The 17,043-nt window shown below is 47.3% G+C and overlaps 1 protein-coding gene across 2 annotated transcripts in view; it reads left to right on the top strand.

Moving 5' to 3' along the window:
• Positions 1–17,043, top strand: part of Arhgef3 (Rho guanine nucleotide exchange factor 3) — a 291,654-nt gene that overhangs the window by 80,169 nt on the left and 194,442 nt on the right. For both annotated transcript variants that reach the window (XM_021203021.2, XM_029541454.1), the window contains one exon: positions 14,063–14,129. In XM_021203021.2, coding sequence (XP_021058680.2) covers positions 14,063–14,129 — 67 coding nt within the window. The remainder of the gene's footprint in view (positions 1–14,062; positions 14,130–17,043) is intronic.

Below are 17,043 nucleotides of genomic sequence, written 5' to 3' on the forward strand. Positions count from 1 at the left end.
TAAGGAGGAATGAAGTATCCACACAATGGTCATCCTTCTTGGTTTTCTTGTGTTTTGCAAAATGTATCTTGGGTATTCTAAGTTTCTGGACTAATATCCGCTTATCAGTGAGTTTGGTGGTTGTGTTAAAGTTTCCCTGGGAGAGAGGTCACGCTGTACCTTCACAAGAGGTTGCAGAGGGCTTCAGACCCCCACTCCTGCAGGGTGATCAGAAAGAGGCAGATGGCAATGGGCACCATCATGCATGTAGCCGATACTTACCAAATGTCAGGCACTGTGCCAGGCACAGTAGAGTGACCTCTGCCAACATTTCTACTTTGTCACTTGCTTCTTTTATAAAGCCTTCTTTCACAAAGAAACAGAACTAATTTTTTTGGGTACCTGGTGCAGAAAGCCTTACACATTCAGTTACTTTTTTTTTTAACCACATTTTTTTTTTCTAAAGATTTATTTATTATTATATCTAAGTACATTGTAGCTGTCTTCAGATGCACCAGAAGAGGGCGTCAGATCTCGTTACGGATGGTTGTGAGCCACCATGTGGTTGCTGGGATTTGAACTCAGGACCTTCAAGAAGAGCAATCGATGCTCTTAACTACTGAGCCATCTCTCCAGACTGCTTAAGTTACTTTTAATAGAAGGCTTAGTTTTTCAATCACCGATGACAGCAAGCACTGCCCTCAGAAATGGCTGCATACAGCTGTCTCCATGTTGGTAGGGATTTTTCTTTCCGTCTGTATTTCCGGATTAGCTTCTTTCTGTGGTTGGCGTTCTGAGGCATTGAGTTTGTGCATCATCGGTTCAGATGCTCACCAGGACAGATGTCTCTGCCTTAATTCTAGAAGTGCCATCGCCTTTGGCTGGGCAGGGTCACCTGCTCATCTGCTGAGCTCCTGCTTGCCCTTGCTCGAATCTTGGAGGGCAGGGTAGAGATTATTCCTCAGCAGAGGAATGTGCTGTGGCTGAGAAGCAGCAGGTGGTCTCCGCAGCAACCCTGCCAAAAGTGCAGGGAGAGCGGCTTCATTAATATTTCTGTCTGGTGATGGGTAAGATTGCCTGTTCCAAAGACCAAGATGGCCCTTTGAGGAAGATTTCCTGTGGCTTCATCTCTGAAGGTACCCTTGAAAAGCTACCATCACTGAAGCGGCATATGGTTATCAACAGCTAGATATAAAAAACAGCTGTGTGGATGTTAGCATGTGTTTGCAAGGTGCTGGATGTCCCAGTATAGATATTCTTCTTCATGGTTCTGTCTCATTTTAACAGACCATGCCATTGTACTTCTGGTAAACAGAAGGGGTGATGGGAATTGCTCTTCGTGACTGTGCCAGTTCGAGTTACTGGTTTTTCCTGTTGGTCAGATTTCTTCAGGGACAAACATTCACTTGCTTGGTGGAAAGTCAGGGAGTGAATGAGTAACCTCAGAGCTAGGAAAACCACACATCACCCTCTACAGGAAGAAGTGGCAGCCACAGGCTGTGTTGGATTTCCAGGACAAGGCTGTGCAGTGGACACAAGCCCTCCATGCCGCTGGTTGGACTTGGAGCCTGACAGGTTGTGTTTTCCTTCCTGTGTGATCTGCCAGGTCCTTTATCTCATTACCCCTCAGTATCTCCATGTCTACTTAGATGGGGTTGTCAGGCTTAAATAGAAGAACAAATTCCAGGTCCTCGTCACCTCTGTGCAGCCATAGGTAATAAGCCAATGTTATGTGGGTTAATCGTCACAGTAGCTATGAGTTACTTAATCCTCTCACCAGCGAAATCCTCTGAAGTTGGTGTCATTATCCTCCTTGTGGGGTAGATGAGTAACTGGAGTACCTGTGCACATGAGTGGGTTCCCATCCTCATGTGTTTTAGGGTGGTGGGCACCACACATAGCCCTTGGAGGGTGTTTTCCTTTACTGTTAGCGAGGCGCTTGCCTGAGAGCACCATTCCACTCTTGTTTCTGTGCCTTTTTTCTTCCCTATTTCCTGGCAGTAGGGACAGGACTGAGGACTCTGGGAAGGTGTGGCTCCTAGGGAAAGCTGTCTTTGAAGAGACGGTCTCACCCTCAGTGTGGGCACCCTATGGACAGGGTCCAGCAGGCCCCACTATGGAGTCTGTGCTTGGCCTCCGGGTAGGCAATACTCTGTCACCCGAGAAGGTGTCAGGTCAAGATGGATCCAGATGTCTACACTGGCGTTGGAGTCTTCTTGATACTTTCCTCCTTATTCACCAGGTTGAACCTTAGCAGTCAGTCTCCATTGCTGGCTAGTTATCTGGCTTCTGCGGCTAGAGTCATGTGGGAGGAGCCATCAGACAGACAGAAGACAGACAGACAGAAGTGCTGTCTATGTGTTTAAGATCATGGTGTTACAGAAATTGTTGTAAGGGTGAGCTTCTGGGTTATTTCCATCCTCTTGGAAAGTGTTCCTTAAATTGCTACCAGATGACGCGTGGGAATGTTCTGATAGTCTATGGCAGAGGTTCTTAAACTATGAGTTGTGAACCACTTGGGGGGGTCAAATGACCCTTTCACATGAGTCACCTAAGACCATTGGAAAACACAGATATTTACATTAGGATTCACAACAGTAGCAAGATTACAGTTATGAAGTAGCAACAAAAGTGATTTCATGGTTGGGGGTCACCACGACCATACTTAAGGGGTCGCAGCATTAGGAAGGTTGAGAACCACTGGTTTATACAGACAAAACTCTGAGGCCCAGTACCAACATCTCTTGCCTGCCCACACTCGTGTTTACCACTGCTCTGTGGAGGCAGAGGTACTTGCTCCTTTAGATTTCTGTTTTACTACGGAAGGTGGGCAGTGTTTGTTACTGTTTAGTGGGTTGGGTTTCTTCTTCCAGCTACATATGACCAAGGCATTTCAGTTTTTAAAAATACAAGCAGGGCAGTGCTGACTCATGCCTTTATTTCCATCACTCCTGAGGCAGAGGCAGGAGAATTTCTGTCAGTTTCAGGCTGGTCTATAGATCAAGTTCTAAGAGAGCCAGAACTACACAGAGAAACCCTGTCTCAAAAAAACCAAACCAAAACAAAAACACTCCCCCCCCCAAAAGAAACCAACTAGTATCTTATGATTATAAAATTAGTGTGTATGAATCATAAAGTTTCATATTCCAGGAATATGTAACAGGAAGTATGATTCAGGGAATACATGACTTGGTAAGAGCACAGGGTTAGTCTTTACCCTGAGAAATCACTACTATGGAATTGGCTTTTTAAGAATTTTTAAGACGGGCCGGGCGTGGTGGTGCACGCCTTTAATCCCAGCACTCCGGAGGCAGAGGCAGGCGGATTTCTGAGTTCGAGGCCAGCCTGGTCTCCAGAGTGAGTTCCAGGACAGCCAGGGCTACACAGAGAAACCCTGACTTGAAAAACAAAACAAAACAACAAAAAAAAATTTTTTTAAGACAAATTTTACTGTTTCTTCCTTGACCTTGACAGCTTTGGAAAACTCATTCAGGGCTCTAGTCTCTTAAAAGGTGTTTTGTTTAGTGGTATTTTTGACTAGGAAAAGCTATGACTATCTGAGCTAGGGGCATGAACATAATCCCAGCTGCTGAAGAGTCTGAGACTTGAAGATTGGATTTGAGCGCAATCTGGACGACTCAGGGAGATGTGATTAAAAAAAAAAAAAATCTATGCAGAGATACAATGTATCCACATGACTCTTCAGGATTTGGGGCTCCCCAGTGACAATCTCCATGTCTCCCTGTCATGCTCAGCTGTCCCCTCTGCTGAATTCAGTACTGTGCTTTCTTCCCTGTCCTTTTGCAGGGTCAGGCTAGGGCATGGGAGAGGGTGTCAGCTGCCCTCTCTGCCGATCTCTTTTCTCTACCTGGTCTTTCCATGAGCCCCACCTGCCCAACAGCCTGGTCCTGGTACATCCAGGGAACCGGGGGTCACAATCATATGAAAGTATGAGCAAGTCGGGGGGGGGTAGGCAAAGGGTGAACTTGCAAGGGCTGGCTGGGTCCATGAATCAAGCTGTGTCCCAGAGGGGCTGGGAGGAGCATCTCTGCTTGGGCAACAAGGTGAGGTTGCCGTGGTGATAACTATAGTAACGCTGATCAAGCACTGGTCCTGCTCTCTCCCAGCTGGAAGATGAGGTGCCCAGGAGAACAGCTTTGCACTGCCCTATGCATTCAGGCAGGTTGTGTTTGGTAGAAATATTTGGTAAGTGACACACAATTAATATATTCTGGTTAGCTGGCCAGGAAAAAAGAAATGCTTATTTCTTAGGTACCTGGGATGGGACTGCCTGGTTATGCACACGTTGAAGACTGAACCCCCAGCTACCACCTGTCTGCTGTTATTGCCTTACTCCATAGGGCCCTATGAGCATCTGGGGAGTTAATTAGCATGAAAGGAGCATCATTAGGGCTGGAGAGAGGACTCAGGATAACGTGATGCCGTACAGGCGTGAACACCCATGTAAAAGCTGGGAGCAGTGCATCAGTAAGAGGGAGAGGAAGCTATAAGCGGATACCAGGAACTCACTGGCCAGCTATCTTAATAACTAAGTTCCAGGTTTAGTGCTAGGACCTGGCTCAAACATTAACATGGTTTGTGACAGAGCACGATGTCCTGATGTCAACCTCTGGCCTACCCCAGCACAAATGGTATTAATGCCATGAAAATACTAAAATATTAGCCTCTAGCTCATACCCCGCCCCCTTTCACACCCTCCCCCCCCCCCTTTCCCAGCTGCCTGAGTGGGTGGCCAGGCTCTGAGGAGGTACTTGCTGTTTGTTACAGCGCCTAGATCCCCTCACTGTTTCCCTCACAGACAGCTCTCGGGGGTGGGGGCAGCAGGTCACCAGCCACCCTACAAACATTGGGATGGAAGGCCTGGCCTTGGCTCATGCCCCTACCTCTGCCCCAGGCCTGCCTTCACCTTGGATACTCACCTCCTTCTCTCTGCATGTGCTCCAACAAGCCTGCCTCGGGCTAGGCTTCACCACCCTAACTCACTGACAGTTTGGGAGTAAACAGGTTTTTAATGTGTGGCCCCAGTCACTGCCAAGAAGAGTTTGTGGAGCTTCTAATTACCCTGGAGCCTGCGGTGGGTCCTGTATCAGAGTCAATAAACTGCTTTAAGTGGTGCTGGCTAATTTGAGAATTTGTGGTGTCTTAGTTGCTAGGAGCAAGAGAGCATTAATTAGAAACGCCCATGCTAAGGACTCAGATTTAGGGTTTTGGTTGGGCACATGTTGGACCACCTACCTGCTGATTTATTAGCTGCCGATCAACATAGTATTGAATGAAACAGAAAGAGTTTCTTCTATTCCTCCCTTCTTGGACAAAACCCAAATAGTAGCACTTGTTTTCATTCGTTCATTAATTAAGTTATTCACTTTACATCCTGATCACAGCCCCTCCCTCTTCTCCCAGACCCACCCTCACAACCCTCTGGCTTCCACTGCTCCCTCTCCTTCTCTGAGGAGAAGGGGAGGCCCTGCCGTGAATGTGCCCCACCTGGCACACCAAGCCACAGCAGCACTAGGTGCATCTCTCCCACTGAGGCCAGACAAGGCGGCCCAGCCAGGGAAAGAGAGTGACAAAGACTCTTACAAGTGGTCCACAGGGGCCAGGAGAGGGTCAGGCCACAGGACTTGAACTTACCTCCTTTTTGTTTATCATTTAGATATAGTTTGACATGTTTGCTTTTTTTCCCCCTTATATTATTTTTACATAAGATCAAAAACATAGTTTGAGTTCATAGTGATTTTTAATACTTCGTTTTATTTCTTATTTATAGGCAGGGCATGTGTGCGTGCGCGCGCGCGCGCGTGTGTGTGTGTGTGTGTGTGTGTGTGTGTGTGTGTGTGTGTGTATGTGTGTGTGTGTGCATGCTTGCCCACAGAAGCCAAATGAGGTCTCAGATCCCCTGGAGCTGGCATTACAGGCAGTTGTGAGCCATCTTACAAATCTGCGTCCTTAAATGCTCCTAACTGCCACATCAGCTCCACAGACCTTCATGGGGATTAAAAACATACTTTCTAAGAATGATTTAAAAATTACTTTCTAAGAATTACTTGCTCTAAATTCCTTTTAAATATTCAGAAAAGTCAGCCGTGAAAGTTTTTAAAGGGCTGGAAATGTAGGTCAGTTTTGGTACAATTGCCTGGAATGCACAAGGCCCTGGAATTATCCCGGGCCCCTGCAGGGAAAAAAAAAAAAGGTCCAGGCCTGGTGGTACCTGTCTGTAATTGCAGCACTCGGGGCTTGGCTGAGGAGTTTGTGGATCTCAGGCTAACCCCAGACTCCATCTCCTGTCTGTAAAGAAGAAAGAAAGAAAGAAAGAAAGAAAGAAAGAAAGAAAGAAAGAAAGAAAGAAAGAAAGAAAGAAAGAAAGAAAGAAAGAAAGAAGAAAAGAAAGAAGAAAGAAAGAAAGGAAAGAAAGAAAGAAGAAAGAAAGAAGAAAGAAAGAAAGAAAAAGAAAAAGAAAGAAAGAGTGAAAGGGAGAGAGGGAGGGAGGGAGGGAGGGAGGGGAGAGAATGGAAATTAGCATGAAGTTATGCTTTAAATAAAGTATAATGTGCATTTGGAAGAGTTTATCAGTCTTTTTTTAAACTAAGGTTTAGCCGTGGTGTTATCCAGCCCTGAGCTACCAACCTCAAGCCACACCGCCGCAGCTTCCAGCTGCACATGAAGGCAGAGACTCCCTGCTTGCACGGGTCTTCATTTGCAGATGCAAGAAAATCTGTAAGACTGATGTCTTGGTATTGTATTGCTAGTGTGTGTGTGTGTGTGTGTGTGTGTGTGTGTGTGTCTCCACCTGTCATGTCTGGGTTCAGCATGTGTGCTGGTGCTGTGAACTCAGATCCTCACACAGCAAGCACTTCGCAGAGTGGGCCATCTTCCCAGCCTCTCCTCTCATTTGTGTGTGTGTGTGTCTGTGTGTGTGTCATGTGTCTGTGTTTGTTTTGGGGGACAGTGTCTTACTATTTTGCCCAGTCTGGCCTGAAACTCTGTATACTGACTAGGCTGGCCTTGAACTCAGAAATCTCTAGGCTTCTGCTTTCTAAGCACTGGGATTAAAGATGTGGGGATTTCCACACCTGTCTCCTTTGTTTTCTTGAGATAACAGCCATTTTGACTGGGGTAGATGAAATCTCTTTTCTTTTCTTTCTTTCTTTCTTTCTTTCTTTCTTTCTTTCTTTCTTTCTTTCTTTCTTTCTTTTTCTTTTTTTTGAAGATTTATTTACTTATTATATGCAAGTACACTGTAGCTGTCTTCAGACACTCCAGAAGAGGGCATCAGATCTCACTACAGATGGTTGTGAGCCACCATGTGGTTGATGGGAATTGAACTCAGGACCCTCTGGAAGAGCAGTCAGTGCTCTTAACCGCTGAGCCATTTCTCCAGCCCGGTAGATGAAATCTCAAAGCAGATTTAATTTACATTTCTCTGATGACTAGGTGAGCACCTTTATTTGTATTTTCTTTTTGAAGAATTGTGTAATTAGCCATATCCTCACTGGATGATTTTGTGTGTGTGTGTGTGTGTGTGTGTGTGTGTGTGTGTGTGCAGGGTGGATGATTGTGTGTGTGTGTGTGTGTGTGTGTGTGTGCAGGGGCGCTGGGAGATTAAAGGGAGTGGGGGAAAACCTGCATCCCGCCAGAGTTCCGGTGCTCGGGGCGGGCAGATAAGGACTGCCACACACTTTTCATGCAGCGCCTGGTGGGTGCCTGGCTGTGGGAAGCCACTAAACTCCATCTCGGCGGGGAGTGGACAAGGGGCAGTCTTAGGTACCAGGTTCTCAGCCTCACGCATCCCAGACACCTCTGGATACCAAGGAAGAGCTGAGAACAGAATGGGGGCCCCTGGGGACGGCTCGGTCAGCCCTGGGGCTGAAGGGAGGAGAGGGCAGGGGGAGAGGGGGCTGGGTGGCTCACACGAGGGCGAAAGTCCTTGGTCAGGTTCGTGGCTGGAGCACAGGAAGGCCTTCCAGCAGGAGGTTAGATGAGGCTCATTAGGGGAAAGCCTATCCCATCATTCAAGCACTGCGGGCCTTGATGAGCAGAGACATTCTATGGTTTTAGAACTTTATTGTAGAAAGGCAGGGGGAAAGAGAGAAGGTAGAAAGAGGGAGAGAGGCCAGCCATGGCCACGTGGAGAGAGGGGGAAGGGAAAGAGAGAGAAGTGCTAGATAAGAAAGTAAGAAAGGCAAGAGCTTAAAGAGCAGCCCCTTTTATAGTGGGCTGGGCTACCTTGCTATTGCCAGGTAACTATGGGGAGGAGCATACCTGGCTATAGTCAGGTAACTGTTGGGGTAGAGTCTAGCCAGAATGCCAGGAGTTTGGGACATTGTGTGACTTATACTCACAGAATTATGGAGTTGGGGACTCTGTGGTGTCAGGCACCTGACTCTGGGAAAATGGCTCACTTTTCCATCCCTTGTAGTTTTTCTGCTGGGTCACCGGAGCAAGCCTCATTCAGCCAAAATAGGCTGCCTATGATGGCCCCGTGTGTGTGTGTGTGTGTGTGTGTGTGTGTGTGTGTGTGTGTGTCTGTATGTCTGTGTGTTTACCTCTCAGATCCCCATCCCTGGGTACTAAGCACCTGTGGGTACTGGCTAGGGCCCCTTTTGAAGATGGTCTCCTCTTTAAGAGATTGTTCTTTTTTTTTTTTTTTTTTGCCTGCCTCTGCCTCCCAAGTGCTGGGATTAAAGGCGTGCGCCACCACCGCCCGGCTTTGAGATTGTTCTTTGCAGATCTTTAAGTTTTGCATACTCTCATTTTTCAATTTTTAAAGATGTTTTTATTTTACATGTATGTTTGAGTGCTTGCATGTATGTATGTACACTACATGTGTGCCTGCTGCGGAAGAGGTCTGGGAGAGGGCTTTGGACTCCCTGTACCTGGAGTTAAAAGGGAGCTGTAAGTCACCAAGTCAGGGCTGGGAACCAAACCCAGGTCCTCCGCAGGGCAGCTCGTGCTCTTAACCACTGAGCTATCCAACAACCCCCCTTGGGATCATTTTCTGTGCTACCACAGTCCTTTTCAGAAAGTCTTTGCCTGGGCTTATATCTTGAAGTCTTGGGGCCAGCAAGATGGCTCAGCAGGTAAAGGGGCTTGCCCCAGAGCCCTGTGGCTTAGATTAGCCCCTGTGGAAGGACAGAACCAACTCTCACAGGTTACCCTGTGTCCTCCATTTGTATATTCTGGCACACCCTCTCAATAACTACATATGCCCTTTTTATGTTATGTAACTGTAATGGTGTGAGCTTATATCTGGCTGTTCTGTTCCATTGTTCTGAGTCTATAACAGTACCATGCTGCTCCTGTTGCAATGACTCCATATTATAAGGACATTGGACACTGTAAAACTTCCAGCACTATTATTTCTGCTAAGGTTGGCCTTGACCATTTGGAGTCTTCCTGCTTCTGTATGAACTTCAGGTTTCTGTTTTTGTTTTTCTAGGTCAATGAGGAATGCCATTGGGGTTTGGGTGGGGATTGCAGTGAATCTGTAAATTGCTTTTGGTAGTAGTTTCACAATTCACAATTCTTTCTGCAACAGTTCTATCAAGTGTTTCTTTTGTGTACCATGGAATGAGAACTGCCTGAGTTCAAATCCTGGCTTTGGCATTAGTTAGCTTTGTGCTTTGGGGAAAATCTTTTAACCTGTTAAAGCCTTGGTTTCTTCCTTTGGGAAGTAGGAATAACAGCAGTATCTATTCATTGTTTTGAAGACAGAATGAGTTAATGTTTGATAGGCACTTAGTACAGTATCTGGCACACAGTAAGTACGCTGCAAGGGTTGGTTTGCTAAAAGGAAACCTTAGCTGTCTACAATAGAGGGACCGAGGGTTCCCATCTGTGCAGGCTGAAAGCCAGTGCTGTTGAGGATCCGTTGCTGGTGACCAGATTCCGTGTTTTCCTTCTGAGCAAAGTGATTTGGTATCTTATTCCACACAGACTGGGGGCAGCTCTCCAGGGACTCATGGGAAGGTAGACTCAGAACACGAAGTCCCGGTTAGAAAAACACACACACTCAGGAAAGAAGTGGGGGCTCCCCAGGAGAGTTTAAAAAAAAAAAATGACAGTCTGCTATTGCTTGATTAAAGAGTAGAAAACTAATGATTCTTTCCGGAGGGATCTGAAGCTGCTCTACCGGGCTGTGACCTCTACAGGCTCAGGATGTGGATTTCCGTAGGACACAAGGAAACTTCTCATGATGCAAACATGTTGCGGTTCAGATGGATACAATCGGAGGGATGGAGGGAGAGCCGCCCTTTAGCTTCCAAAAGTGTCCCCAAATGCTTCTGAATCATCATTCATAGCCTCTGGATATTTAAAAACAAAGTTTCTAACCGTATATCTTCAAACAACTCCGTTATAAAATATCCCTTTAAAATATCCCATGGTTTCTATTGATTCCAGCCGGTCACCGCTAGCTTCCATGTTTGAAGTTTGGTTTGCCATAAATGCCCTGGTAATGGGGTGAGAACACCAATGGCTCAGACACTGGCATACTGTGTGTACTGAGTAAGTGCCCTGTGGTTAAGGGAGAGGAGCTGCCCTTTGGCTATGCCATTTCTTATTATCCTTGCCACTTCACTGCCAGAACGGGGAGCGCTGCTGGCCTGGGTTGCCTGTGAGCAGGTGTCAAGAACATTCAGGAAAATCTTCAGATACTGATTTGTACGTGTGGATTCTCCGTTCTCTAAGTGGGTCACAAGAAGACAGACAACACGTCTGCTTCAAGGAGGTCATGGTTTCACTGGATTAGCCAACAGCTAGGATCTCAATCAATTCCCGTCCTGTGCAAATAACACTTCTGCCTCACTGCTGGAAGGCTCTCTTGGCTCTTATCCTCAGCACCACTGAGATCCTCATGGCAAGTCACTGGGGACCTCTCGCCGATATAAAGATGTCTCTGCTCTCCCGACTGTGCTCCACTAATTTGAAGGATGGCTGTCATTTGATCCCTCCCCCCAACACACACACACACACACACACACACACACACACACACACACACACACACACACACAATGTTCTCTGCCTCAAGTGTTTTCTTGTCTTGTCAGGGTTCTTCCTGTGTGTGTAGGCCAACTACTCATGAATGCTCTCTGCCCCTTGTATCCAGCTGTGCATCCTCAGCCCCGCCCCGAGGGCTCTAACACTTCAAGTGTGATGTGTCTGCTTATGGGTTCTGTCCCGTCTCTCTTCTCCCCCTAGACCTTCTCTTTGTTCCCAGTTGGGTCTGGAATTTGTGGATCATCTTTAATTTGTTTATTTCACCTCTCTCCCATCCGATGCCTTCTGCCACGGTTGGTCCATGCTCTTGCCATTTCTCATCAGGGTCGCTGCAAGACCATCTCACCTTGTCCTGTCCTGTGTTGTTTCTTAGAGTTTTGTTCATATTGCACTAAGGGCCGTCCTTTGAAAACTTAGACTTAGTTTGTTTTCTGTTCAGAGCTTGCATTTCACCTAGACTAAAATCTAAAGATCTTGCCTATAAAATTCTAACTCTCTGGTTCTTGCTGCTATGATTCTGCATTCTCTGTCCACCCTCTACCTGATCCTTGCATCTCATTAGCTGCACCAAACATTTCCCACCTGCCCCAGGACCTTGGATATCCAGGACACGTGGTACACGCTCTCCATTCTTTGAAGGTCTGTGTTGAATCATTGCTTTCTTGGAGAAGCCTGCCTTGTCCATATAAAGTAGTAGCTAGTCTCACCATTATCCCAACCCCCCCTAACCCCGCCCCCACCATCCCCTGTGCCCTGCTGTGTTGGTCTCAGTATCCCTGATGGATTCCTAACTTGAGCTTCCAGGAGAGCAGGGACTGTGTTTGCTCTCAGTTGTATCCCCATTCCTAAAACCCTTTGTGTTTAGACTGCACAGGTCTTTAGAGCTAACAGGTACTAAGTGGGAGCCAGGGAGAAGGCAGAGTGCTTCATAGCAATTATTGCTAAACTCAGGGTAACCCTGTGGAGGTGAGAGCTTTTCACATCCCATTCTAGGTTGGAGACTGAAGGTTGGGGGAAGTTAGGAAAGCTGCCCAAGGTCACTGTGGAACTGGTGTCTTGACCCCAATCCTTGGATCCCGCAGCATCTTTCTCCCATCATTGGCCTGTCTTTGCTGGCCTGACCTTGTTGCAGAAAGGTTTGTCATGGCTAACCAGCATGCGAAAATATCAACAGCCACCCATGGTAATTCTTGAGCCATGGAGAAGGGCGATCACCTCTCCCTGTCTCTTGATGGACAGTGAATGTCTTTGGGAGTGTCTTGAGTTCATTATGGCAGTTTGCAGGTCCTTTCTCCTCGATGACCAGGGCAGGAACTCTGCCAGGCCCTGGGAAGAAGAGAATTGTACAGGATCCAACACACCCTTCAGAACCCTGGAAAGGACCATGCTGGAGCTGAGCCCGTCGCCTCCGCTCAGTCCCCTGTAGGGGACTCCCTCCAGGGCTGCCCACCTGCACAGCACTGGAGTGAGAAGCTGACTGACAGTTGGCCCCTACTAGCCACAGTGTCTATTAGGGTCTGTAAGGCCCAGGGAACAGTAACGGCTTAATGAGGGTTAGTCTTCGGGCTGGCTGGGACTGTGGCGCAAAGGTCCTGATGGCTTAGCTATGGGAGCTGCCTCCCCTAAACCCCCTGTGCACATGCAATCCTTCTGTTATGTGTTGCTTTCCTTTGTGTGTGGTTTTCTCCTGAGGATGTTAAGAAGGACTTTACTGAAGCCAGCACTAGACATTGTATTAAGCTACCACCCGACTTGACCCTATAGGAGGGCAACTTTTCACATGCACCTTCTGTGCGTCAAGCATCAGGGACGTAACACTTCGGCCCACCCAGCCCTTATGCTCTCCTTTGAGGTTTCACTGTTCCTCTCTCCATTTTTTTAGGTGGAGGAACTAGTGACCAGAGACAAGCCAACTGTCCCATGTCACATCACTAGGGAGAGTAGAACTGGCTCTAGCACCTGGCCAAAACTTCCCCTTTAACGTTCTTCTTGGGAGGCACAGGCCTTAGCTTGGCAGGCCTTCCAAGAGGCTGAACTGAGAAAAGTGGCTCTACACACACACACACACACACACACACACACACACACACACACACACTTGTTGCTGTGAATCTCAAAGCAGGGGTGCTAGATGGCCCGGATGGGAGAAGAGGAGCAGGTGGGCAGGGCAGGGATTGTTATCGTCCCAAAGTTTCTTAGGAAACCCGTGAGTCAGAAATAGGGACTTGTGTAGCTGGTTCCCCCTTTCTGCTCTAACGCTGCACAGCAACCCCTTTCTCTCTGTGTTCAGGCTTGCTCTGCTCATCCCACTCACAAACAGAATTCTGTCTGGTGGTCTAGGTTATGTGGTTTGTTTACATTATTATCATGCAAGGATTTTTTTCATCAAATTTACATCTTTTATTTTGCATGAAAATGTTTTTATTTTACCTTCCCTTAAAAAAAAAAAAAAAAAAAAAAAAAGGTATGATGGAGCTGGTGAGATGGCTCAGCCCCTGAAGGTCTTTGCTGCCAACCCTGAAGACCCAAGTTTAATCTCTAGAACCCATGTGGCAAGAGAGAACTGATTTCCCCACGTTTTTCCCTGACTTCCAGTCACATGCCTGGCACACTGAACCCACCACATAATAAATATCATAAAAAATTAAAAACCTTCAGCTTGTGTGACCTTCGGGGAAACACCAGGGCTCCTCAGCCTGTGTGTAATGAGGGAGGGATCCTGTCTGAATCGAAGCCATGAACATTGCATCACGTGATGGTGTCCATTTGGGAATTATTTGTATGTTAGAAATAAAGACAGAGCCTGGGCATCGGGTCCGGCTTTTGGTTGCATCTGGGTTTAGCTGTAGATTTCATTTTCATGGGTTGAAAGGTTGACTTTTCTGTGGGCTGTGGGACTTTTCTCTTGGGCGTTCAAGCTGGGGTGTGGTGTGAAAGTAGCTGCCCAAATCTCTGAAGGAGTGGCCCGCCTCATGCCCCAGGCCATCTGTCCTCTTTGAGTGGCAGCCACCTCCCCTGTGCATCTCATCCCTGAACACAGACCTTTTCTTTTCTCTTCTAGACCCAAGCGGCCGAGGCAGAACAACTTCTCCATGTTTCCCTCTCCCAAAGCCTGGAATTTCAGAGGGGTAAGTGTCCATCCTAGGTGACCCCATCCCATTGGTGGGGACATGGTATGCTGCATTTCACTCTCCTGACAAGCCTCACCTAGGGAGAGCACTTATGTATTCATGTATGGATGTCATGGCCTGTCCTGGACAGAGCATGTGGCTGTAGAAGACTCTTGCGAAAACACCAAGCTCTATTAAGAGAGCATCACTCCGTGCTCCTCTGCTCCTTGGAGTGGAGGGGAAGGAAGGGAGCAATCTGCCAGTCTGATGATGATGTGCAGGTGCAAGCCTTCAGGGGTCTAAGGTGCTCATGAAGTTTCTTCAAGTACAAAACACCAGGCTCTTCCTGGCCTAGGAAGGGTCAGGCAGTTCTACCTCTTGGTGCCGTCATCTTCCTTGATATGAGTGTAATGATGTCAGTCATGGCACATGGAGGACCCGAGGTACTCTGGTGGCTCTAGCTGTGACCTTTGGACCTGTAGGAATGCTCTGAGTTTTTCACACCCAGGCCATCACCTCCAAGGATGCTCTCCCCAGCATGATGCTCCTGAGCACGCTGTTCCAGACCTAACCATTTCATCTCTGATGCCCAGCCCTCTGTGGACAGTTGTTATGAAGCTGGCTCAAGAGCCCTCCCGGGGGCCCCTGTGTGTCTTACCACTATATTTGGTTAGATACTTCCTGAAGTACCTTGGAAGCTTGGAAACCCCAAGTGGAAGTGTGTTGAGACCTTGTTTATTTCTCGTTTACTGCTGTATAACTAGACCTGGCCTAATGCCTGGTTTCTTGAAGGAATGAAGGGCACCTATCTTGCACTACATCCACATGACGTTAAGTTGTGTTTCAAGTCTTTAGTCAATACTATTTTGATTTGTTCTAACTGGTTCTAGTCATCCTTTGAAGTTATGGATAGAGTGCAGTCTTTTATTAAAACTGTGGAACGTGACACTGATTTAAAATATTTATTTATTTATCTACCATTTGTGGGTGTGCGTGCAGCATGTGCCGTGGTACATGTGTGGAAATCTGAGGACAACTTGCAAGTGGGAGTCAGTTTTCTCCTTCCACCGTATAGATCCAGGGGTTGAACACGGGTCATGTTTGGTGATAATCACCTTTCCCCAGTGAGCCATCTCACTGGTCTGATATTGTTTTCGCTTGGGTTACAGCATACTTCTCATTGAGCATGAGGCGACTGTGCTCAGTTGTACTGACTTCTGAGGGAGGTGTGTGACTAGCTGAAGTAGGTTTTGTGCCTGCTGTTGATGCTTTTCTGGATAAGACCACCATTTCCCAAGAGTGTTCAGGGGATGCTCATGACCAGCAAGAGATAAAATAGCTTGTGGGGTGCAGTATATTTGGGATGTGCTGAATGTGCCATATGAAATGTGTTCACCGCTGTAGGACATGTCAGAGATGAGTTAATGAATGTCTGGAGACTCCAGAAGTGGGGTTTGCAGCATTTCCCAGAGTCATTGGCCAGAAGTCTCTGTTGCCCAGGCAACCTAAGCACACTTCAGAAACTGACAACTGATGTCATTGTGGACCAGTGACACAGAAACCAGATCTTTCAGGAGCAAAGCAGTCTTTTGTAAGGACCTTGTTTTCAATGTTCTCATCAATCCCTCTTCAGTGTTCTCCTGCTATTCAGTGTTGTTAGCCAAGAGTGGTAGGTACATAGGGCAGAAGGCCCATCCCAAATTGCCAAGGGACTGTACTGATTTTAGTACCCAAAGTCCCACACTGCAGGGAGTCAACCCTCTACCCCAGGTCAGCCTGGCTGATTATTCTGTCTACGGTCTTGGGGTGTCAATATCTGTTCCTCCTTGGAAAATTATTTTAGAGACCCACATCTATAAATTGCAGAGGCAGAGGACCATGAATAATACAGTCTAGCCTGGGCTATATTAGTGAGATCCTTTTTCAGAAAACCTCAGGCTGAGTGCTTGACGATCATACACGAGGCCCCAGGTATGATTCCCCATGTTGCAAAATCAATAAATCAGTAAGAATTTTTCAACTTGTTAACCTGACATGAATAACTAAATTTCAACTGGTGCTTGGCTCAGTGGCTGGCAGTGTTTGCCTTGGTTTCTTGTTCTTTCTTTGATTTCTTCTGGCCCGTGGGCTTCTTGAAAAAGTCAGACAAAATGACATCAAGATTCGCCAGAGGCAAAGGCGTTGGGCCTTGCTGATCTATATTCCTCTGTGGTGAGGCCCACCACTGAGGAGGATCCTCGGTGGCATGTGCGTGGACGAGACCCCAGAGAATGCAAACATCTTTTTCCCAGCAGGGCTCTCCTGTAGTGCTACCAAGGACCCAGTGTGGAGGAAGACCTTGCCACTGGGAAGCGATCTGGTGGTGCAGATCTGCGACGCAAGTCCATCTCAGGTCTGTTAGACGGAACTGTGCGTGCTCTTCTGGGGTTCCTGGAGCAATGCATGCCTGGAGCACATTGTTCCCCTCTTTGCTTAGAAAGGACGGTTTTAAAATCTATGTGGTAGCAAAGTTTCTGTCTTTGTGCATGTGGTGGAGAAAGCCGTTATAGTGCAAGTGTTTGCAATTCTGTTCTTCAGCTTGCAGAGGAAAAGGATGCTGGGTGCGCTTGCCCAGGTCCGGGGCAGTGGTTAGGAAGCAGGGCTGAGGGATAGCGTCAGGGCGATGAGGAGTGTCCAGGAAAGATGAATAATGTTCTAGATGAGAGGTGAAGAGAGACACACACGTGGGAAAGATCTGGGGGTGGGGAGTAGCTGAATAGTGGAGAGGGATATCCCGCTGCTTTCAAAGGCCTTGTGGAGTGAATTATACAGCGTCCTCATGTTGTACAGGCATCGGGTGTATTAGTCAGGGTTCTCTAGAGTCACAGAACTTGCAGATAGTCTCTATATAGTAAAGGAATTTATTGATGACTTACAGTCTGCAGTCCAACTC

Source organism: Mus pahari, chromosome 8 (assembly GCF_900095145.1).
Source record: "Mus pahari chromosome 8, PAHARI_EIJ_v1.1, whole genome shotgun sequence".
Classification (NCBI taxonomy): Eukaryota; Metazoa; Chordata; class Mammalia; order Rodentia; family Muridae; genus Mus; species Mus pahari.